A 24127-nucleotide genomic window follows, 5' to 3' on the forward strand; every position below is an offset into this window, starting at 1 on the left:
TCCTCTCTCTCCCTCCTCCTCTCCTCCTCCCTCTCTCTCCTCTCTCTCCCTCCCTCTCTCTCTTCCGCTCTCTCTCCCTCCCCTCTCTCTTCCGCTCTCTCTCCCTCCCTCTCTCTCTCCCTCTCTCCTCTCTCCTCCCTCTCTCTCTCTTCCGCTCTCTCCCTCCCTCTCTCTCTTCCCTCTCTCTCCCTCCCTCTCTCTCTTCCCTCTCTCTCCTCCCTCTCTCTCTCCCTCTCTCCCTCCCTCCCTCTTCCGCTCTCTCTCTCTCCCTCCCTCTCTCTCTCCCCTCTCTCTCTCCCTCCTCCCTCTCTCCCGCTCTCTCCTCCCTCTCTCTCTCTTCCCCTCTCTCTCCCTCCCTCTCTCTCCCTCCCTCTCTCTCCCTCTCTCTCTCCCTCTCTCTTCCGCTCTCTCTCCTCCCTCTCTCTCTTCCGCTCTCTCTCCTCCCTCTCTCTCTTCCGCTCTCTCTCCCTCCCTCTCTCTCTCTTCCCCTCTCTCTCCCTTCCGCTCTCTCTCCCTCCCTCTCTCTCTCTTCCCCTCTCTCTCCCTCCCTCTCTCTCTTCCGCTCTCTCTCCCTCCCTCTCTCTCTTCCCTCTCTCTCTTCCCCTCTCTCTCTCTCCCTCTCTCTCTCCCTCCCCTCTCTCTTCCCCTCTCTCTCCTCCCTCTCTCTCTTCCCCTCTCCTCCCTCCCCCTCTCTCTCTTCCGCTCTCTCTCTCTCCCTCTCTCTCTTCCCCTCTCTCTCTCCCTCTCTCTCTTCCCTCTCTCTCCTCCCTCTCTCTCTCTTCCCTCTCTCTCCCTCTCTCTCCCCCTCTCTCTCCCCCTCTCTCTCTTCCCCTCTCTCTCCCTCCCTCTCTCTCTCTCCCCTCTCTCTCCCTCCCTCTCTCTCTTCCCCTCTCTCTCTCTCTCCCTCCCTCTCTCTCTTCCCTCTCTCTCTCTCCCCTCTCTCTCTCTCTCCTCCCTCTCTCTCCCTCTCTCTCCCTCCCTCTCTCTCTTCCTCTCTCTCTCCCTCCCTCTCTCTCTTCCCTCTCTCTCCCTCCCTCTCTCTCTTCCCTCTCTCTCCTCTCTCTCTCTCCCTCTCTCTCTCCCTCCCTCTCTCTCTTCCCCTCTCTCTCTCCCTCCCTCCCTCTCTCTCTTCCCCTCTCTCTCTCCCTCCCTCTCTCTCTCTCCCCTCTCTCTCTCCTCCCTCTCTCTCTCTTCCCTCTCTCTCTCTCTCCCTCCCTCTCTCTCTTCCGCTCTCTCTCTCTTCCCCTCTCTCTCTCTCCGCTCTCTCTCCCTCCCTCTCTCTCTTCCGCTCTCTCTCTCTCTTCCGCTCTCTCTCTTCCGCTCTCTCTCTCTCCCTCTCTCTCTTCCGCTCTCTCTCCCTCTCCGCTCCCTCTCTTCCGCTCTCTCTCTCCCTCCCTCTCTCTCTTCCGCTCTCTCTCCCTCCCTCTCTCTCTTCCGCTCTCTCTCCCTCTCTCTCTCTCTCTCTCTCTCTCCCTCTCTCTCTCTCCCTCCCTCTCTCTCTTCCGCTCTCTCTCCCTCCCTCTCTCCCTCTCTCTCTCTCCCTCTCTCTCCCTCCCTCTCTCTCTCTTCCGCTCTCTCTCCCTCCCTCTCTCTCTTCCGCTCTCTCTCTCCCTCTCTCTCTCTTCGCTCTCTCTCTCCCTCCTCTCTCTCTTCGCTCTCTCTCTCTTCCCCTCTCTCTCTCCCTCTCTCTCTCTCTCTTCCGCTCTCTCTCTCCCTCTCTCTTCCGCTCTCTCTCCCTCCCTCTCTCTCTTCCGCTCTCTCTCCCTCCCTCTCTCTCTTCCGCTCTCTCTCCCTCCCTCTCTCTCTTCCGCTCTCTCTCCCTCCCTCTCTCTCTTCCCTCTCTCCTCCCTCTCTCTCCCGCTCTCTCTCTTCCTCCCTCTCTCTCTCCCTCTCTCTCTCTTCCTCCCTCTCTCTCTCCCTCCCTCTCTCTCTCTTCCTCTCTCTCTCTCTTCCGCTCGCTCTCTCTCCCTCTCTCTGTATGTAAATGTTAATAAATAGAATTGAATCCAGTCACGATGTCTCTGTGTCGTCTTGGTTTAATCTCTAACCCAGAATAGAACAGAGCAGAATCCATCCTGGTATTCAGACTAACCGGTAACCATGACAACATGCTACTGGGAGCTCCAGGCTGCAGCGTGTATGTCTGGCCACGGGGTGGCGCTGGGGAGAGAGAATGTACTACATCAACTGGGTGGTTCGAGTGCTGATTGCCTGAAAGCTGTGGTATATCAGATCGTTTACCACGGGTAGGACAAAACATTTTATTTTTACTGCTCTAATTACGTTGGTAACCAGTTTATAAAAGCAATAAGGCACCTCGGGGGTTTGTGGTATATGACTAATATACCCCAGGCTCTCCGCTTTGCGTCGTGCCTAAGATCAGTCTTTGGTATATTGGCCATATGCCACGACCCCTCTGGCCTTATTGCTTAAATATGCAGCCTTACTGTATGTAGCCTATCTTACTGGTTATATATGGTCTCTATGGAAACAAGGGCCTGTCGTGCCAAACAGTGTCCCCCTCCACGTCACAATGGGATTGGATAAACTATTAGCCTCCGTTGCTATATCAATGGTGTGATGACCTAATGATTAGAATTTTGGAGATCATTACAGCCTAAATGACATTCTTTTCATCATCGTTATGCAAACAAGGCTGATTTCCGCTACAATTGTGCAGTTTAAACAAGTTTTGTTTAGCTAATAAAATGAAAACATTCATTCAAAAAAAAAATTGGTACCTTGTTAACATTTCAACATGAAATCCACGTCTTAAACGTTGCTACGTTTCATAAATGGCAAAGAAAACGTGTAATCTGCTTGACACATTAAAGTTACTTACTTTACAGACCAGGAAGTGAGCTAATTTCCACTCCATTCATATGGAAATCCATTTAATTCATACACTGGCTTGTCTTGCTGTCATGTTTTTATTTTAACCTGAACTTCCCTTACCTACACTGAAATAATATCATTTCACTAGTCCTCTATTATGATTTATGATTTATTTGTCTCTCGCATAGCTCATTAGTGCACCCTTGTGGTTGAATATATATATATATATATGTGTGTGTGTGTGTGTGTGTGTGTATGTCTCTATTGTAGGTTCTAGGATACAACAATGAATAATGTGGAACAAATAAATACCATCAAAGGAAACCTTACAATAATGACCACCTTGTGAAACAGCTGTGAAAACCAACCTGACAATATTTAAGATTTTAATACATAAACTTTGATTCGTTTTTGGTACAGTTGTCTCTTATTTATTTATTTTCACAGGGGGACACTCACATGGCAATCAGAATGAAATACATAATTCTGGTGTGTGTGTAATAAAGAGCTGGGTGCTGTGTGGTTGGGAGGTTCTGCCTGTCACTTGTTCTCACCCGGCAGCCTCAGAAGAGGGACTTGAAGAGGGAGACTGCAAAGTCCAGCCACTGCTGCTCTCTTTTGTTCTGAGTGTTTGCAGTGTTTTTAGTTCATCTGTGTATCTCACATATGATATGCCCAGTATGATACGGCTAGCAAACTTTATTAGCAGATAACGACAACGTGACAATAACAGTAGCTTTACATGCTGTAATGAGATGCAGGAGGGGATGAGTGGGCAGATTGTTGGGCAATCAGACGTCACTAGATGCAGAATTTCATCTGGAGGGAGAGGAGAGAAAGGATGAGGAAAGAGGCAGAATCAAGAGATGCTTGATCAGGTGCTGCGGCTAGTTCTTCCTGTCACGTGTCCTCGACAGGCAGCCAGTCTCAGTCAGGGATTTTGGGCCCCATGAAAAGATATCACATTGGGCACAACCACCACAGGCCACACCAACCCTGCGCAATTACCTGTAACCACACATCTCCAGAACCCAATCGACCCATTCAAAGCTTTACATAACTCTACCTTTGCAGGCTTGCAACTCTCTTGTAGTCCAATATTTACTGTAAGATATTTACAGACAGTGAGCTGTGAAAATATAACACTGTGCAGACATACATGTAACATTCTGCATACAGTGGAATTCACTATTTGATGCAAGACTGATGCCCTCTATAAGAAATGTGCTAAAGGACATCTTTTACAGTCTAAATGTCATTTTAATGGTAACAAAAACTTGAATGGAAAATTCTCTTAACGTTAATGAATAACTTAAAATAAATATAACTTAAATATACATTATTACCAATTCAATTCAAATAAACGGGCTTGTAACGCACTTGGATAGGTGTAGCAATATGGTGATGACTCAACCCGGCGGTGTAACGGGCTTGGATAGGTGTAGCAATATGGTGATGACTCAACCCGGCGGTGTAACGGGCTTGGATAGGTGTAGCAATATGGTGATGACTCAACCCGGCGGTGTAACGGGCTTGGATAGGTGTAGCAATATGGTGATGACTCAACCCGGCTGTGTAATGGACTCCGGGACACTTCTGCCATATTACATACACAAATCTAGAACCTCCAGATATGCGAACACTAACTAGAAACCAATGTCCAACTCCATACCAACCCTGGTCTAAAATTTGATTTGGAATTGGACACAAAAGATGAATGGCTAGGGAGAAGGGGTTAAGGACCAGGTAGCCTAGTGGTTAGAGCGCTGGGCCAGTAACCAAAAGGTTGCAAGATCGAATCCCTGAGCTGACAAGGTAAAAGTATGTCGTTCTACCCCTGAACAAGGCAGTTAACCCAGAGTTCCGAGGCCGTCATTGAAAATAAGCGTTTGTTCAAAGGTTACATTTTTTTATTTTTTTAAGTCTGTAACTGGGCAACTGAACAGTGAATTTCAGTCAATTGAACATTTTACTTGCAATGAATACATTTAATATGCAAATGTATACATTTACAGCCAATTCGAGCAAGTTTCAAATATTTACCAGCAAACAAATGAAAAAATTTACAAATATTTACATGCTTGTAAACATTACTTGGAATACAAGACAGATACATATGCTATATACTTACCAAACAACTTACCAACTTCACAGCCAATATCTGCAACAACAAAAAAACACATCTTTATACAAATTTAAAACAATATTACAACCGGTTATGCAGGACACAGGTAGTCTTGACACGCCTGAATTCCTCCTGGAGGCAGTCCCAGGTGGCCCTGGTCACCCAACCTTGCAGTGCCCTACACGGTAACTGTAGGCAGGAATCGCCAGTTACAAGGTATCTGTAGGAATATGGAAGACAATGTAATTATTAGACTGTTACATCACCAGGTCATTGTGGATTACTAAAGTATAATATCCCTGATAACAAATCATGATAACATTGGATTGCTAGATGCATGGGCACACATATGTACATGTGTAGCATGTGACAATAACAGGATCATATCAAGGACAGCATCACAAATGAACACATAAATACCACTTGAAGCTTGATGATGAGTTGATCATTGGAATCAGCTGTGCAGTGTGAAGGCAAAAACAAAAATGTGCCCCTCTTTAAGTCCCCAGGACTGACAACCACTGCTCTTCATTGGGACCTCTTCATATGTAGACAGGCCCACTGTTCCCCGGGCGCCCATTGTTCCCCGGGCGCCTAGCAACAGCCCTAGCAACAGAAATTAGAACTCAGAATCCCATTGTGACGTAGAGGGGGACACTATTTGGCCGGGGGACGACAGGCCCTTATACAGCCTACTGTAGATAGTCTACCTTACTAGTTATAGGTGGTCTCTATGGAAACAAGCCTACCTTACTACACTGAACAACAATATAAATACAGTATGTGTTGGTCCCATCACATTACAGAGTATTTTAGATATATATATATAATTTAAAAAAATATTTTTTTAAATAAATGATCTACACAAGTATTTTGTAAAACAGTGATTGGTTCATTGAAGCCCTGCCCACAAACCTCAAATATCATCCGCCATTAATCTGACCCAGGCTCCAGGGTAGGTGTCTCATTGAGGGGATTCCATTAATCTGACCCAGCATCCAGGGTAGGTGTCTCATTGAGGGGATTCCATTAATCTGACCCAGTCTCCAGGGTAGGTATCTCATTGAGGGGATTCCATTAATCTGACCCAGCTCCAGGGTAGGAATCTCATTGAGGGGATTCCATTAATCTGACCCAGGCTCCAGGGTAGGAGTCTCATTGAGGGGATTCCGTTAATCTGACCCAGCATCCAGGGTAGTCTCATTGTCTGCCCCTCCAGGGTAGGTGTCTCATTGAGGGGATTCCATTAATCTGACCCAGCATCCAGGGTAGGTATCTCATTGAGGGGATTCCATTAATCTGACCCAGGCTCCAGGGTAGGTGTCTCATTGAGGGGATTCCATTAATCTGACCCAGGCTCCAGGGTAGGTGTCTCATTGAGGGGATTCCATTAATCTGACCCAGGCTCCAGGGTAGGTGTCTCATTGAGGGGATTCCATTAATCTGACCCAGTCTCCAGGGTAGGTGTCTCATTGAGGGGATTCCATTAATCTGACCCAGGGGGATCTGCTGAGGAATATTTCTGTTTGTAATAAAGCCCTTTTGTGGGGGAAAAAACAAATTCTGATTGGCTGGGCCTGGTTCCCTAGTGGGTCGGCCTGGCTCCCAATTGGGTGGGCCTATGCAACATGCAACAATTTCTAATGTTTTACTGAGTTACAGTTCGTTTAAAGAAATCAGTCAATAAAATAAATTCAACAGGCCCAACCATGGCTATGCCCCTGCCCAGTAATGTGAAATCCATAGATTAGGGCCTAATGAATTTATTTCAATTGACTGATTTCCTTAAACGAAATGTAACTCAGTAAAACCTTAGAAATTGTTGCATGTTGCGTTTAAATTGTTGTTCAGTATATATTCACCCTGTCACACACTCACATACCTGATCAGAACCTCTCTCTCTCTCTTTTTATCTCTCCCTCTCTATTTTTCTCTCTCCCTCTCTCTCTCTCTTTTTCTCTCTCTCTCTTTTTCTCTCCCCCTCTCTTTTTCTCTCTCCCTCTCTCTCTTTTTCTCTTTTTCTCTCTCCTCTCTCTCTCTCTTTTTCTCTCTCTCTCTTTTTCTCTCTCCCTCTCTCTCTTTTTCTCTCTCCCTCTCTCTCTTTTTCTCTTTTTCTCTCTCCTTCACTCTCTCTCTTTTTCTCTTTCTCTCTCTCTTTTCTCTCTCCCTCTCTATTTTTCTCTCTCCCCTCTCTCTCTCTTTTTCTCTCTCTCTTTTTCTCTCTCCATCTCTCTGTCTCTCTCTTTCACTCTCTCTCTTTTTCTCTTTCTTTCTCTCTCTCTATCTTTTTCTTTTTTGGAGGGCGGCAGGTAGCCTAGTAACCGAAAGGTAGCTGGATCGAATCCCCGAGGTGACAAGGTAAAAATCTATCGTTCTGCCCCTGAACAAGGCAGTTAACCCACTGTTCCCTGGTAGGCCATTACTGTAAAATAAGAATTTGTTCTTAACTGACTTGCCTAGTTAAATAAAGGTTAAATCTCTCTCTCTCTCTCTCTCTCTCTCTCTCTCTCTCTCTCTCTCTCTCTCTCTCTCTCTCTCTCTCTACATCTGATCAGAACCTAACCCCTAGGTACAGTAAACAGGTACAGTAGGTAGGTACAGGTACAGTAAACAGGTACAGTAGGTAGGTAGGTACAGTAAATAGGTACAGTAGGTAGGTACTGTAGGTAGGTACAGTAAATAGGTACAGTAGCTTGGTACAGGTACAATAAATAGGTACAGTAGGTAGGTACAGGTACAGTAGGTAGGTACAGTAGGTAGGTACAGTAAACAGGTACAGTAGGTAGGTACAGTAAATAGGTAGGTACAGTAGGTAAGTACAGTAGGTAGGTACAGGTAAAGTAAACAGGTACAGTAGGTAGGTACAGGTACATTAGGTAGGTACAGGTACAGTAGGTAGGAACAGTAGGTAGGTACAGGTACAGTAGGTAGGTACAGGTACAGTAAATAGATACAGTTGGTAGGTACAGGTACAGTAGGTAGGTACAGGTACAGTAGGTAGGTACAGGTACAGTAAACAGGTACAGGTACAGTAAATAGGTACAGTAGGTAGGTACAGTAAATAGGTAGAGTAGGTAGGTACTGTAGGCAGGTACAGTAAATAGGTACAGTAGGTAGGTACAGGTACAATAAATAGGTACAGTAGGTAGGTACAGGTACAGTAGGTAGGTACAGTAGGTAGGTACAGTAAACAGGTACAGTAGGTAGGTACAGGTACAGTAAACAGGTACAGTAGGTAGGTACAGTAAATAGGTACAGTAGGTAGGTACAGTAAATAGGTACAGTAGGTAGGTACAGGTACAGTAAATAGGTACAGTAGGTAGGTACAGGTACAGTAAATAGGTACAGTAGGTAGGTACAGTTACAATAAATAGGTACAGTTGGTAGGTACAGTAAATAGGTAGAGTAGGTAGGTACAGGTACAGTAAACAGGTACAGTAAATAGGTACAGTAGGTAAGTACAGTAAATAGGTACAGTAGGTAGGTACAGTAAATAGGTACACTAGGTAGGTACAGGTACAGTAGGTAGGTACAGTAAATAGGTACAGTAGGTAGGTACAGTAAATAGGTACAGTAGGTAGGTACAGTAAATAGGTACACTAGGTAGGTACAGGTACAGTAAATAGGTACAGTAAATAGGTACAGTAGGTAGGTACAGGTACAGTAAACGGGTACAGTAGGTAGGTACAGGTACAGTAGGTTGGTACAGTAGGTAGGTACAGTAAACAGGTACAGTAGGTAGGTACAGGTACAGTAAACAGGTACAGTAGGTAGGTACAGTAAATAGGTAGGTACAGTAGGTAAGTACAGTAGGTAGGTACAGGTAAAGGAAACAGGTACTGTAGGTAGGTACAGGTACAGTAGGTAGGTACAGTAGGTAGGTACAGTAGGTTGGTACAGGTACAGTAAACAGGTACAGTAGGTAGGTACAGGTACAGTAGGTAGGTACAGTAGGTAGGTACAGGTACAGTAGGTAGGTACAGGTACAGTAAACAGGTACATTTGGTAGGTACAGGTACAGTAGGTAGGTACAGTAGGTATGTACAGGTACAGTAGCTAGGTACAGTAGGTAGGTACAGGTACAGTAGGTAGGTACAGGTACAGTAAACAGGTACAGTAGGTAGGTACAGGTACAGTAAATAGGTACAGTAGGTAGGTACAGGTACAGTAAACGGCTACAGTAGGTAGGTACAGGTACAGTGGGTAGGTACAGTAAACAGGTACAGTAGGTAGGTACAGGTACAGTAAACAGGTACAGTAGGTAGGTACAGTAAATAGGTAGGTACAGTAGGTAAGTACAGTAGGTAGGTACAGGTAAAGTAAACAGGTACAGTAGGTAGGTACAGGTACATTAGGTAGGTACAGTAGGTAGGTACAGGTACAGTAGGTAGGTACAGTAGGTAGGTACAGGTACAGTAGGTGCAGGTACAGAAACAGGTACAGTAGGTGGCAGGTACAGTGGTGGTACAGTAGGTAGGTACAGGTACAGTAGGTAGGTACAGGTACAGTAAACAGGTACAGTTGGTAGGTAGGTACAGTAGGTAGGTACAGGTACAGTAGGTAGGTACAGTAGGTAGGTACAGGTACAGTAGGTAGGTACAGGTACAGTAAACAGGTACAGTTGGTAGGTACAGGTACAGTAGGTAGGTACAGTAGGTAGGTACAGGTACAGTAGGTAGGTACAGTAGGTAGGTACAGGTACAGTAGGTAGGTACAGGTACAGTAAACAGGTACATTTACATTTACATTTACATTTAAGTCATTTAGCAGACGCTCTTATCCAGAGCGACTTACAAATTGGTGCATTCACCTTATGATATCCAGTGGAACAACCACTTTACAATAGTGCATCTAAATCTTTTAAGGGGGTACAGGTAGAAGGGGGGGGTTAGAAGGATTACTTTATCCTATCCTAGGTATTCCTTAAAGAGGTGGGGTTTCAGGTGTCTCCGGAAGGTGGTGATTGACTCCGCTGTCCTGGCGTCGTGAGGGAGCTTGTTCCACCATTGGGGTGCCAGAGCAGCGAACAGTTTTGACTGGGCTGAGCGGGAACTGTGCTTCCTCAGAGGTAGGGGGGCCAGCAGGCCAGAGGTGGATGAACGCAGTGCCCTTGTTTGGGTGTAGGGCCTGATCAGAGCCTGAAGGTATGGAGGTGCCGTTCCCCTCACAGCTCCGTAGGCAATCACCATGGTCTTGTAGCGGATGCGAGCTTCAACTGGAAGCCAGTGGAGAGAGCGGAGGAGCGGGGTGACGTGAGAGAACTTGGGAAGGTTGAACACCAGACGGGCTGCGGCGTTCTGGATGAGTTGTAGGGGTTTAATGGCACAGGCAGGGAGCCCAGCCAACAGCGAGTTGCAGTAATCCAGACGGGAGATGACAAGTGCCTGGATTAGGACCTGCGCCGCTTCCTGTGTGAGGCAGGGTCGTACTCTGCGAATGTTGTAGAGCATGAACCTACAGGATCGGGTCACCGCCTTGATGTTAGTGGAGAACGACAGGGTGTTGTCCAGGATCACGCCAAGGTTCTTAGCACTCTGGGAGGAGGACACAAGGGAGTTGTCAACCGTGATGGCGAGATCATGGAACGGGCAGTCCTTCCCCGGGAGGAAGAGCAGCTCCGTCTTGCCGAGGTTCAGCTTGAGGTGGTGATCCGTCATCCACACTGATATGTCTGACAGACATGCAGAGATGCGATTCGCCGCCTGGTTATCAGAAGGGGGAAAGGAGAAGATTAATTGTGTGTCGTCTGCATAGCAATGATAGGAGAGACCATGTGAGGATATGACAGAGCCAAGTGACTTGGTGTATAGCGAGAATAGGAGAGGGCCTAGAACAGAGCCCTGGGGGACACTAGTGGTGAGAGCGCATGGTGCGGAGACAGATTCTCGCCACGCCACCTGGTAGGAGTGACCTGTCAGGTAGGACGCAATCCAAGCGTGGGCGGCGCCGAAGATGCCCAACTCGGAGAGGGTGGAGAGGAGGATCTGATGGTTCACAGTATCAAAGGCAGCAGATAGGTCTAGAAGGATGAGAGCAGAGGAGAGAGAGTTAGCTTTAGCAGTGCGGAGAGCCTCCGTGACACAGAGAAGAGCAGTCTCAGTTGAATGCCCAGTCTTGAAACCTGACTGATTAGGATCAAGAAGGTCATTCTGAGAGAGATAGCAGGAGAGCTGGCCAAGGACGGCACGTTCAAGAGTTTTGGAGAGAAAAGAAAGAAGGGATACTGGTCTGTAGTTGTTGACATCGGAGGGATCGAGTGTAGGTTTTTTCAGAAGGGGTGCAACTCTTGCTCTCTTGAAGACGGAAGGGACGTAGCCAGCGGTCAAGGATGAGTTGATGAGCGAGGTGAGCTAGGGGGGAAGGTCTCCGGAAATGGTCTGGAGAAGAGAGGAGGGGATAGGGTCAAGTGGGCAGGTTGTTGGGCGGCCGGCCGTCACAAGACGCGAGATTTCATCTGGAGAGAGAGGGGAGAAAGAGGTCAAAGCACAGGGTAGGGCAGTGTGAGCAGGACCAGCGGTGTCGTTTGACTTAGCAAACGAGGATCGGATATCGTCAACCTTCTTTTCAAAATGGTTGACGAAGTCATCCGCAGAGAGGGAGGAGGGGGGGAGGGGAGGAGGATTCAGGAGGGAGGAGAAGGTAGCAAAGAGCTTCCTAGGGTTAGAGGCAGATGCTTGGAATTTAGAGTGGTAGAAAGTGGCTTTAGCAGCAGAGACAGAAGAGGAGAATGTAGAGAGGAGGGAGTGAAAGGATGCCAGGTCCGCAGGGAGGCGAGTTTTCCCTCATTTCCGCTCGGCTGCCCGGAGCCCTGTTCTGTGAGCTCGTAGTGAGTCGTCGAGCCACGGAGCAGGAGGGGAGGACCGAGCCGGCCTGGAGGATAGGGGACAGAGAAAATCAAAGGATGCAGAAAGGGAGGAGAGGAGGGTTGAGGAGGCAGAATCAGGAGATTGGTTGGAGAAGGTTTGAGCAGAGGGAAGAGATGATAGGATGGAAGAGGAGAGAGTAGCGGGAGAGAGAGAGCGAAGGTTGGGACGGCGCAATACCATCCGAGTAGGGGCAGAGTGAGAAGTGTTGGATGAGAGCAAGAGGGAAAAGGATACAAGGTAGTGGTCGGAGATTTGGAGGGGAGTTGCAATGAGATTAGTGGAAGAACAGCATCTAGTAAAGATGAGGTCAAGCGTATTGCCTGCCTTGTGAGTAGGGGGGGAAGGTGAGAGGGTGAGGTCAAAAGAGGAGAGGAGTGGAAAGAAGGAGGCAGAGAGGAATGAGTCAAAGGTAGACGTGGGGAGGTTAAAGTCACCCAGAACTGTGAGAGGTGAGCCATCTTCAGGAAAGGAACTTATCAAGGCGTCAAGCTCATTGATGAACTCTCCAAGGGAACCTGGAGGGCGATAAATGATAAGGATGTTAAGCTTGAAAGGGCTGGTAACTGTGACAGCATGGAATTCAAATGAGGAGATAGACAGATGGGTCAGGGGAGAAAGAGAGAATGTCCACTTGGGAGAGATGAGGATTCCAGTGCCACCACCCCGCTGGCTCGATGCTCTAGGGGTATGCGAGAACACGTGGGCAGACGAAGAGAGAGCAGTAGGAGTAGCAGTGTTATCTGTGGTAATCCATGTTTCCGTCAGCGCCAGGAAGTCTAGGGACTGGAGGGTAGCATAGGCTGAGATGAACTCAGCCTTGTTGGCTGCAGACCGGCAGTTCCAGAGGCTGCCGGAGACCTGGAACTCCACATGGGTCGTGCGCGCTGGGACCACCAGGTTAGAGTGGCAGCGTAGGTACAGTAGGTAGGTACAGGTACAGTAGGTAGGTACAGTAGGTAGGTGCTGTAAACAGGTACAGTAGGTAGGTACAGGTCAGTAAACAGGAACAGTAAATAGGTACAGTAGGTAGGTACAGTAAACAGGTACTGTAGGTAGGTACAGTAAATAGGTACAGTAGGTAGGTACAGGTACAGTAGGTAGGTACAGGTACAGTGGGTAGGTACAGTAGGTAGGTACAGTAAACAGGTACAGTAGGTAGGTACAGTAAACAGGTACAGTAGGTAGGTACAGTAAACAGGTACAGTAGGTAGGTACAGGTACAGTAGGTAGGTACAGTAGGTAGGTACAGTAAACAGGTACACTAGGTAAGTACAGTAAACAGGTACAGGTACAGTAGGTAGGTACAGTAGGTAGGTACAGTAAACAGGTATAGTAGGTAGGTACAGGTACAGTAGGTAGGTACAGTAAACAGGTATAGTAGGTAGGTACAGGTACAGTGGTACAGGTACAGTAGGTAGGTACAGTAAACAGGTACACTAGGTAAGTACAGTAAACAGGTACAGGTACAGTAGGTAGGTACAGTAGGTAGGTACAGTAAACAGGTATAGTAGGTAGGTACAGGTACAGTAGGTAAGGAAGCCAAAAAACACTTAGTCACCCGTGTCACAGTCACACCCCTGCTGTAAATTCCTCTCATCACAAAGCAGCTCTCTATTCCTCCTTACAACACATGAACAGGATTCTCGTCCTCCCCTTTTCACCATGGGGAGTGTACAGATTTTAATATACCTACAAGGGACCGTTTTAATGAAGTATACAATGTATAATGAAAGAGAACGTTTGGAGGGTTCTTGGAAAACGGTCACAGGACTCGGGACACTTTGACGGGGGGGAGGAGTTACGGTGCTGTGTTCGTTGAACTTTTTTGGGATTTCGTTAAACTCGCCATAGCGTTTCAGGCGGAGGACAGTAAAGGCAACATGGTTGACTGGCAGGCTACTACATCCAAGATCGTGTTTGAAAACGGGACCTTGACGGTGACGGTAATGTAATGGTGTGATTTATAGCCTACGCATTGCACGCTGAGTATCTACATTCTTAGTGCGAAGTTTCCCACCACCGACCCATTTGGTTAACGTCGCATGCCCCTCCAGAAAACGGTAAGCGCCTGACGCTCCCCAACTTGCTCCATTTGAAACAAGACTACGGTCATATTTTTGTTGCATTTATCGGGAATATATGAAGCTATTTTACTTTGAATGAAGTCGGGCGGTGTTGTGCTGTATTGGGTTAAACCGATTAATGTATAAAGAATATAAAGAACGTTTGAATGGCAACTGGTGAGCTGTAGCTTGAAGCTCGAGACAGTTTGCACAATGAGCTGGTTTGCATGTCCAGGCGTTATAATTGAACCCACCGCAGAGCTGTCATGACAGTCAGACTGAAAGTGAAAGTGTTTCCTACAACCCGTCTTGCTGCTGCTGCCAGAATCTTCCAAACAGACACAGTCCTGTTTTATCGCTCCTCTGATTATGTTTATAACAGCCAATGAATAGGAAGATAAGACACTGTCCTGTTTTTATTTTTTTTATTTCACCTTTATTTAAAAAGGTAGGCTATTTGAGAACAAGTTCTCATTCCCAACTGCGACCTGGCCAAGATAAAGCAAAGCAGTTCGGCACATACAACAATACAGAGTTACACATGGAATAAACAAACATACAATCGGACAATCAATAATACAGTACAAAAATCTATATACAGCATGTGCAAATGAGGTAAGATAAGGGAGGTAAGGCAATAAATAGGCCATAGTGGCGAAGTAATTACAATATAGCAATTAAACACTGGAATGGTAGGATGGGCAGAAGATGAATGTGCAAGTAGAGATACTGGGGTGCAAAGGAGCAAGATAAATAAATAAATACAGTATGGGGATGAGGTAGATTGGATGGGCTATTTACAGAAGAGCTATGTACAGGTGCAGTGATCTGTGAGCTGCTCTGACAGTGTAACGCTGTCTGAAGAGAGAGTAGACCAAGGTGCAGCGTAGTTAGTGTTCATCTTGAGTTTTAAATTGCGTACGAACACAATACAACAAAACAAGAAAACCGACAGCCAAACAGTACTGTCAGGTGCAAGACACTAAACAGAAACAATCCCCCACAAAACCCAAAGGAAAAACAGGCTCCTTATGTGTGACTCCCAATCAGCAACAACGAACTACAGCTGTGCCTGATTGGGAGCCACACACGGCCCAAAACAAAGAAATACAAAAACATAGAAAAATGAACATAGAACGCCCACCCAATGTAACACCCTGGCATAACCGAAATAAAGAACAAAAACCAGGGCGTTACAGTACCCCCCCCAAAGGTGCGGACTCCGGCCGCAAAACCTGACTCTGAAGGGGAGGGTCCGGGTGGGCCTTCTTACGGCGGCGGCTCAGGTGCGGGATGTGGCCTCCGCTCCACCCTCGGCGTCACCCACTTAGGTGGCGCCCCTGGCCACGCCGGAGGACTGCCGGCGACTCTGGCTGCGCCCGGCTGGCGGGCGACCCTGGCTGCGCCCGGCTGGCGGGCGTCCCTGGCTGCGCCCGGCTGGCGGGCGACCCTGGCGGCTCCGGCGGCTCCGGGCTGGCGGGTGGCTCCGGCGGTTCTGGCCCAGGATTCACCAGGCTGGGGAGACATGAAGGAGGCCTGGCCCTGGGCGCAGGTACAGGACTCACCAGGCTGGTGGGCGGCTCTGGCGGCTCCGGCGGCTCCGGGCTGGCGGGCGGTTCTGGTGGCTCTGGCCCAGGATTCACCAGGCTGGGGAGACATTAAGGAGGCCTGGCCCTGGGCACAGGCACAGGACTCACCAGGCTGGGGAGACATGAAGGAGGCCTGGCCCTGTGCGCAGGCACAGGACTCACCAGGCTGGTGGGCGGCTCTGGCGGCTCCGGCGGCTCCGGGCTGGCGGGCGGTTCTGGTGGCTCTGGCCCAGGATTCACCAGGCTGGGGAGACATTAAGGAGGCCTGGCCCTGTGCGCAGGCACAGGACTCACCAGGCTGGCCGGCAGCTCTGGCGGCTCCGGACAGGCGGGCGGCTCTGGTGGCTCCGGACAGGCGGGCGGCTCTGGCGGCTCCGGACAGGAGGGCGGCTCTGGTGGCTCCGGTCAGGCGGGCGGCTCTGGCGGCTCCGGGCTGGCGGGCGGCTCTGGCGACTCCGGACAGGCGGGCGGCTCTGGCGGCTCCGGACTGGCGGGCGGCTCTGGTGGCTCCGGACTGGCGGGCGGCTCTGAACTGGCGGGCGGCTCTGATGGCTCCGGACTGTTGGGCGGCTCTGGCGGCTGCGGACTGGGGGGCGGCTCTGGCTGCTCCAGACTGTCGGGCGGCTCTGGCGGCTCCGGACTGGCGGGCGGCTCTGGCGGCTCTGGCCCAGGACTCACCAGGCTGGGGAGACATGAAGGAGGCCTGGCATAACCGAAATAACACCCTGGCATAACCGAAATAAAGAACAAAAACCCCTCTCTATGGCCAGGGCGTTACAGTACCCCCCCCCCAAAGGTGCGGACTCCGGCCGCAAAACCTGACTCTGAAGGGGAGGGTCCGGGTGGGCCTTCTTACGGCGGCGGCTCAGGTGCGGGACGTGGCCTCCGCTCCACCCTCGGCGTCACCCACTTAGGTGGCGCCCCTGGCCACGCCGGAGGACTGCCGCGACTCTGGCTGCGCCCGGCTGGCGGGCGACCCTGGCTGCGCCCGGCTGGCGGGCGTCCCTGGCTGCGCCCGGCTGGCGGGTGACCCTGGCGGCTCCGGCGGCTCCGGGCTGGCGGGTGGCTCCGGCGGTTCTGGCCCAGGATTCACCAGGCTGGGGAGACATGAAGGAGGCCTGGCCCTGGGCGCAGGTACAGGACTCACCAGGCTGGTGGGCGGCTCTGGCGGCTCCGGCGGCTCCGGGCTGGCGGGCGGTTCTGGTGGCTCTGGCCCAGGATTCACCAGGCTGGGGAGACATTAAGGAGGCCTGGCCCTGGGCACAGGCACAGGACTCACCAGGCTGGGGAGACATGAAGGAGGCCTGGCCCTGTGCGCAGGCACAGGACTCACCAGGCTGGTGGGCGGCTCTGGCGGCTCCGGCGGCTCCGGGCTGGCGGGCGGTTCTGGTGGCTCTGGCCCAGGATTCACCAGGCTGGGGAGACATTAAGGAGGCCTGGCCCTGTGCGCAGGCACAGGACTCACCAGGCTGGCCGGCAGCTCTGGCGGCTCCGGACAGGCGGGCGGCTCTGGTGGCTCCCGGACAGGCGGGCGGCTCTGGCGGCTCCGGACAGGAGGGCGGCTCTGGTGGCTCCGGTCAGGCGGGCGGCTCTGGCGGCTCCGGGCTGGCGGGCGGCTCTGGCGACTCCGGACAGGCGGGCGGCTCTGGCGGCTCCGGACTGGCGGGCGCTCTGGTGGCTCCGGACTGGCGGGCGGCTCTGAACTGGCGGGCGGCTCTGATGGCTCCGGACTGTTGGGCGGCTCTGGCGGCTGCGGACTGGGGGGCGGCTCTGGCTGCTCCAGACTGTCGGGCGGCTCTGGCGGCTCCGGACTGGCGGGCGGCTCTGGCGGCTCTGGCCCAGGACTCACCAGGCTGGGGAGACATGAAGGAGGCCTGGCTCTGGGCGCAGGCACTGGACTCACCAGGCTGGGGAGACCCACAGGAGGCCTGGTCCTGGGAGGAGGCACAGGATAGACCAGGCTGGAGAGACCCACAGGAGGCCTGGTCCTGGGAGGAGGTGCAGGATAAACCAGGCTGGAGCGACCCACTGGAGGCCTGGTCCGAGGAGGAGGCACAGGATAAACCGGGCTGTGGGGGAGCACTGGAGTTCTGGTGCGTAGGCTTGCCACCCAAACTCCAGGCTGAATGCCCACTTTTGCCCGGCACGGGCGGAACGCAGGCATTGGGCAAACTGAGCCCTCCCAGCGCCCTGGAGACACAGTGCGCAGAGCCGGCGCAGGATAGCCTGGACCGAAACGGCGCACTGGAGACCAGACACGCTGAGCTGGCACAATCCGTCCTGGCTCGATGCCTGCACTCGCATGGCACTCCTTCCTCCGCTGCTTGGTCCGTTGTTGGTGGGGGATTCTGAAACGGCTGTCTGAAGAGAGAGTAGACCAAGGTGCAGCGGAGTTAGTGTTCATCTTGAGTTTTAATTAACGAACACAATACAACAAAACAAGAAAACCAACAGCCAAACAGTACTGTCAGGTGCAAGACACTAAACAGAAACAATCCCCCACAAAACCCAAAGGAAAAACAGGCTCCTTATGTGTGACTCCCAATCAGCAACAATGAACTACAGCTGTGCCTGATTGGGAGCCACACACGGCCCAAAACAAAGAAATACAAAAACATAGAAAAATGAACATAGAACGCCCACCCAATGTAACACCCTGGCCTAACCGAAATAAAGAACAAAAACCCCTCTCTATGGCCAGGGCGTTACAGACAGCTGGTGCTTAAAGCTAGCGAGGGAGGTAAGAGTCTCCAGCTTCAGAGATTTTTGCAGTTCATTCCAGTCATTGGCAGCAGAGAACTGGAAGGAGAGGCGGCCAAAGGAAGAATTGGCTTTGGGGGTGACCAGTGAGGTATACCTGCTGGAGCGCATGCTACGGGTGGGTGCTCGAAATGTTTTGGTACAGACCTGGATAGTAAGATAGATCTCTGCAGGCTATCTCTGCAGTAGATTGCAACACCGCCCACTTTGGCAGTTCTATTTTGGTGGAAAATGTGATAGTTAGGGATGGAAATTTCAGGATTTTTGGTGGTTTTCCTAAGCCAGGATTCAGACACGGCTAAGACACCCGGGTTGGCAGAATGTGCTAAAGCAGTGAATAAAGCAAACTTAGGGAGTAGGCTTCTAATGTTAACATGCATGAAACCAAGGCTTTTACGGTTACAGATGTCAACAAATGAGAGCACCTGGGGAGTGGGAGTGGAGCTAGGCACTGCAGGACCTGGATTAACCTCCACATCAACAGAGGAGAAGTAGGATAAGGGTACGGCTAAAGGCTATAAGAACTGGCCGTCTAGCACGTTCGGAACAGAGATTAAAAGGAGCAGGTTTCTGGGCACGATAGCATAGATTCAAGGCATAATGTACAGACAAAGGTATGGTAGGAAGAGAGTACATTGGAGGTAAACCTAGGCATTGAGTGATGATGAGAGAGATATAGTCTCTAGAGACGTTTAAACCAGGTGATGTCATCGCATATGTAGGAGGTGGAACAACATGGTTGGTTAATGCATATTGAGCGGGGCTAGAGGCTCTACAGTGGAATAAGACAGTAATCACTAACCAGGACAGTAATGGACGAGGCATATTGATATTAGGGAGAGGCATGCGTAGCCAAGTGATCGTATGGGTCCAGTGAGTGGTTGGGCTGGCTGGGTACACGGCGATTCAGACAGTTAGCAGGCTGGGGCTAGCAGTTAGCAGGCCGAGGCTAGCAAGCTAGCATAAGGGCATTAGAGGGACGTCGCGATGGGGGAAAGTCTGTTTTTGCCTCCTCGTGCGGTGACGTCGATAGTAGGGTTCCAAGTAGCAGAGGGGTCCAAGTCCAATTGGCAAAATGGGTATAGTGGTCCAAGAAACTGGCCGATGGATCAGCTAACAGTCCAATATGCTCTAGATAGCTAGCAGGCCGCAGTTAGCAGAATGGGCCTTCAGGGGACATCGCGCCTGAGGGGCATGTTGGGATCCTCAGGCAGATTATGTCGGTATTCCAGTCGTAGAGGATCGGCGGGGTTCCGTGCCCCGTACCGGCAGTAGAAGAGGTCCGGATATTGTAGCCGAGCAGTGGGCTTCAGGAGTAGCCCAGGAGCCCTACCCGGGAGATGTGTCTAGCATGGGCTAGCCCCAGGCTAGTTGGTGCTAGCTCCGGGACAGAAACGTTAGCCAGGAGTAGTCAACCCGGGTTGCGGTTAGCTAGTTGTGATGATCCAGATGAAAAGGTTTCAGAGTTTGCGGTAGGAATCCGGGGATATGAAGAGAAAAATAGATCCGGTATGCTCTGGTTTGAAACGCGTTGTACGAACTGGCGAGAGCTTTCCGAGCTAAAGGTCAGCTGATGACCGCTAGCAGTGGTTAGCTGACTGATAGCTGATAGCTAGCTAGCTTCAGGTGAGGTATTCCAGTTTGGAAGTAAATAGAAATACTTTAGAAAAAAACAGATCCACACCACATTGGGTGAGGCGGGTTGCAGTAGAGTATTTTGAAGTTGAGGTTTAGGATTTTTTTTTAAAGAATGTGAAGAAAATGATAGAAAAAAATATATACATGTGACGAGACATGACAAAGACGTCTGACAGCTACGCCATCTTGGATGCTGATGTTAGCAGCTCTAACTAGGAAGATAAGACACTGTCCTGTTAACAGCTAGAACTAGGAAGATAATACACTGTTCTGTTAGCAGCTAGAACTAGGAAGATAAGACACTGTCCTGTTAACAGCTGTAACTAGGAAGATAAGACACTGTCCTGTTAACAGCTAGAACTAGGAAGATAAGACACTGTCCTGTTAGAAGCTAGAACTAGGAAGATAAGACACTGTCCTGTTAACAGCTAGAACTAGGAAGATAAGACACTGTCCCGTTAACAGCTGTAACTAGGAAGATAAGACACTGTCCTGTTAGCAGCTAGAACTAGGAAGATAAGACACTGTCCTGTTAGCAGCTAGAACTAGGAAGATAAGACACTGTCCTGTTAACAGCTGTAACTAGGAAGATAAGACACTGTCTTGTTAGCAGCTATAACTAGGAAGATAAGACACTGTCCTGTTAGCAGCTAGAACTAGGAAGATAAGACACTGTCCTGTTAGCAGCTAGAACTAGGAAGATAAGACACTGTCCTGTTAACAGCTGTAACTAGGAAGATAAGACACTGTCCTGTTAACAGCTAGAACTAGGAAGATAAGACACTGTCCTGTTAGCAGCTAGAACTAGGAAGATAAGACACTGTCCTGTTAGCAGCTAGAACTAGGAAGATAAGACACTGTCCTGTTAACAGCTGTAACTAGGAAGATAAGACACTGTCCTGTTAGCAGCTAGAACTAGGAAGATAAGACACTGTCCTGTTAGCAGCTAGAACTAGGAAGATAAGACACTGTCCTGTTAACAGCTGTAACTAGGAAGATAAGACACTGTCCTGTTAGCAGCTAGAACTAGGAAGATAAGACACTGTCCTGTTAACAGCTGTAACTAGGAAGATAAGACACTGTCCTGTTAGCAGCTAGAACTAGGAAGATAAGACACTGTCCTGTTAACAGCTAGAACTAGGAAGATAAGACACTGTCCTGTTAACAGCTGTAACTAGGAAGATAAGACACTGTCCTGTTAACAGCTAGAACTAGGAAGATAAGACGTTGTTTGTGATTATTTGTTTTATTTGACCTTTTATTTTTTAAATCAAAATCAAATTTTATTGGTCACATACACATATTTAGCCAATGTTATGGCAGGTGTAGCGAAATGCTTGTCAGGTCAATGAAGAACACATTGTGATTTAGAATGATTGCCTGGCAAGAAGCAAAAAGGCTCCTGTGGGGCAGGGGGGCGGGGATTAAAAGAAAGGGGGCTCCTGAGTGGCGCAGCAGTCTAAGGCACTGCCTCTCAGTGCTAGAGTCGTCACTACAGACCCTGGTTCCATTCCAGGCTGTATCACAGCAGTCTAAGGCACTGCCTCTCAGTGCTAGAGTCGTCACTACAGACCCTGGTTCCATTCCAGGCTGTATCACAGCGGTCTAAGGCACTGCCTCTCAGTGCTAGAGGCGTCACTACAGACCCTGGTTCCATTCCAGGCTGTATCACAGCGGTCTAAGGCACTGCATCTCAGTGCTAGAGGCGTCACTACAGACCCTGGTTCCATTCCAGGCTGTATCACAGCGGTCTAAGGCACTGCCTCTCAGTGCTAGAGGCGTCACTACAGACCCTGGTTCCATTCCAGCCTGTATAACAACCGGCCGTGATTAGGAGTCCCACAGGGCGGCGCACAATTGGCCCAGCGTCCTCCGGGGTTTGGCCAGGGGTAGACCGTCATTGTAAATAAGAATTTGTTCTTAACTGACTTGCCTTGTTAAATAAAGGTTAAATACATATAAAAAAAAACATGGAGAACATGGACAGAACATTCTTGGCAACAGCAAAGATACACTAAATGACCAGAGGTATGTGGACACCTGCTCATAGAACATCTCATTCCAAAATCATGGGTATTAATATGGAGTTGGTCCCGCATTTGCTGCTATAACAGCCTCCAGTCTTCTGGGAAGGATATCCACCTGATGTTGGACCAACATTAAACAACACCACATGGTACAGCATTAACTAGGACAGATAACACTCCAGGAAGGGAGACCACAAGGTTACATGAAGGGAGATCCACAGCAACGACATGGCAGACCACAATACAAGCAGCACAAACGACAGCAGCAGAAAGAGACAGACAGAAACATGCAGCACAATCAGCAGCCTGCGTTACTGGGTTCCCATAACAACTACAGCTGTCCATGACGGAGTCCTTGAAACCTGAGACGGAGACTGAACTTTCCAGCGTTAGTGGTTTCTGTAGTGTGTGTGTGTGTGTGTGTGTGTGGCCTATGTTATTATACAGCATCTCAATAACACTGTCGCCTGTCTGTCTGTCTCTTCTCCCAGGATCTCTCCAGATCATTCCGGATCTCTCTCCCCTCGCCCCTATAGTGGATTTGGATATGTGATAGTGATCCACCAATGGGATGGTAGGGATCTGGTGATGGGGGATCCAGTGGGGGGCTCTCTTCTGTATGATGGTCAGAGACACTCTGGCAGGAACCACAGTGGAACCATCGCAGAACCACACGGCACCCACACAGAACCAGGACGGAACCCAGCAGCTTCCAGGGAAAACCCTAGAACACGTAGAACAACAGAACCAACTCCTAGAACTCGAGAACTTAGAACTCCTAGGTCAAGAGAATGAAGTCTTAGAACAACAGAACCTAGAACAACAGATCCAACTCTTAGAACTAGAGAATACGGTCCAGACCAGCACAGACAACCTGACCAGACCTCCAGACAAGACTAGTTCTGGCGGTCCTCTCCATCTCTGGTGGTCTCAACAGAGCAGCTTTAGAACGGCTAGACCCAATATCCCTCTCCCCTGGCCAAGCCCCAGACCCTGCCTTCTCCCCATTCCTCTCCCCTGGCCAAGCCCCAGACCCTGCCTTCTCCCCATTCCTCTCCCCTGCCTCAGACTCCCTCTCCACTTGCCCGATCCGATCCCAGACTACTGGACCACACACCTCCGGCCCTTCTTCAGCCAGCAGGAGTATGTTGTAGTGCGACACACACACCGTCAGCTGGTTCACAGTGGCTACTACTGGGGCCCTATGGAGATGGAGGAGGCCCACCGCACACTTCTACACACACCGCCTGGGAGCTTCCTCATCAGGTATACACCACACCATTCTACACACACCGCCTGGGAGCTTACTCATCAGGTATACACCACACCATTCTACACACACCGCCTGGGAGCTTCCTCATCAGGTATACACCACACCATTCTACACACACCGCCTGGGAGCTTCCTCATCAGGTATACACCACACCATTCTACACACACCGCCTGAGAGCTTCCTCATCAGGTATACACCACACACACACATTGTTCCTCGTCAGGAAACAAACAAGCACACCCCTCCTCCCTGCTGTTCCGTCCTGTGTAACGTTGTGCTGTCATGTGGTTGTGTGGTTGCCAGGGACAGCAGTCAGCCGGACGTCTTCTTCACCCTCAGTTACCACGGCGACCAGGGGCCCATCAGTGTCCGCGTCCTCTTAACCAGTCAGAGGTTCCGCCTCAACGGCAGTAACAAGGCCTTTGATTCATTGTTCGCCTTGCTGCGGTTCTACATGGAGTCATCCCATAGGCGGCTGCGGAGGGCGTGGCGCAGGGAGCGACCGATGACCTTACAGCAGCTGTGTAGGGGGCGAATCATCGAGTTGTATGGAGCGGAGAGGATAAATTCACTACCTGAGCTTAACCAGGTGGTCACACAGTATCTACAGGACTATCCTTACAGTATATAGACACACCCTCCTACTGGAGAGTTTGGGGACCAGTTCCATTTCAACAGACTGAAACTCTCTGGACGGTACTGACCAAAACTAAAATGGAATGGCGCCCCAGAAAACTGAATGCGAATTTGCTGTTTCTTACACTCTCTGTCTCTGGTCTGTGGTTCTGTCTCTGGTCTGGTTCTGTGGTTCTGTCTGTGGTTCGGTCTCTGGTCTGTGGTTCTTATCTGTGTGGTTCTGTCTCTGGTCTGGTTCTGTGGTTCTGTCTGTGGTTCTGTCTCTGGTCTGGTTCTGTGGTTCTGTCTGTGGTTCTGTCTCTGGTCTGGTTCTGT

The 24127-nt window shown here is 50.0% G+C and overlaps 1 protein-coding gene across 1 annotated transcript; it reads left to right on the top strand.

Annotated features, from left to right (window-relative positions):
• Positions 1-13441: 13441 nt before the first annotated feature.
• LOC106563996 (suppressor of cytokine signaling 1) lies at positions 13442-24060 on the top strand. The gene is made up of 3 exons (XM_014129957.2): positions 13442-13886; positions 22395-23169; positions 23480-24060. The coding sequence occupies exons 2-3, from the start codon at positions 22523-22525 to the stop codon at positions 23805-23807; spliced, it is 975 nt and encodes a 324-aa protein (XP_013985432.1). The 5' UTR covers positions 13442-13886; positions 22395-22522; the 3' UTR covers positions 23808-24060.
• Positions 24061-24127: the final 67 nt, after the last annotated feature.

The sequence above is a fragment of the Salmo salar genome, chromosome ssa12 (genome assembly GCF_905237065.1).
Source record: "Salmo salar chromosome ssa12, Ssal_v3.1, whole genome shotgun sequence".
NCBI lineage: Eukaryota > Metazoa > Chordata > Actinopteri > Salmoniformes > Salmonidae > Salmo > Salmo salar.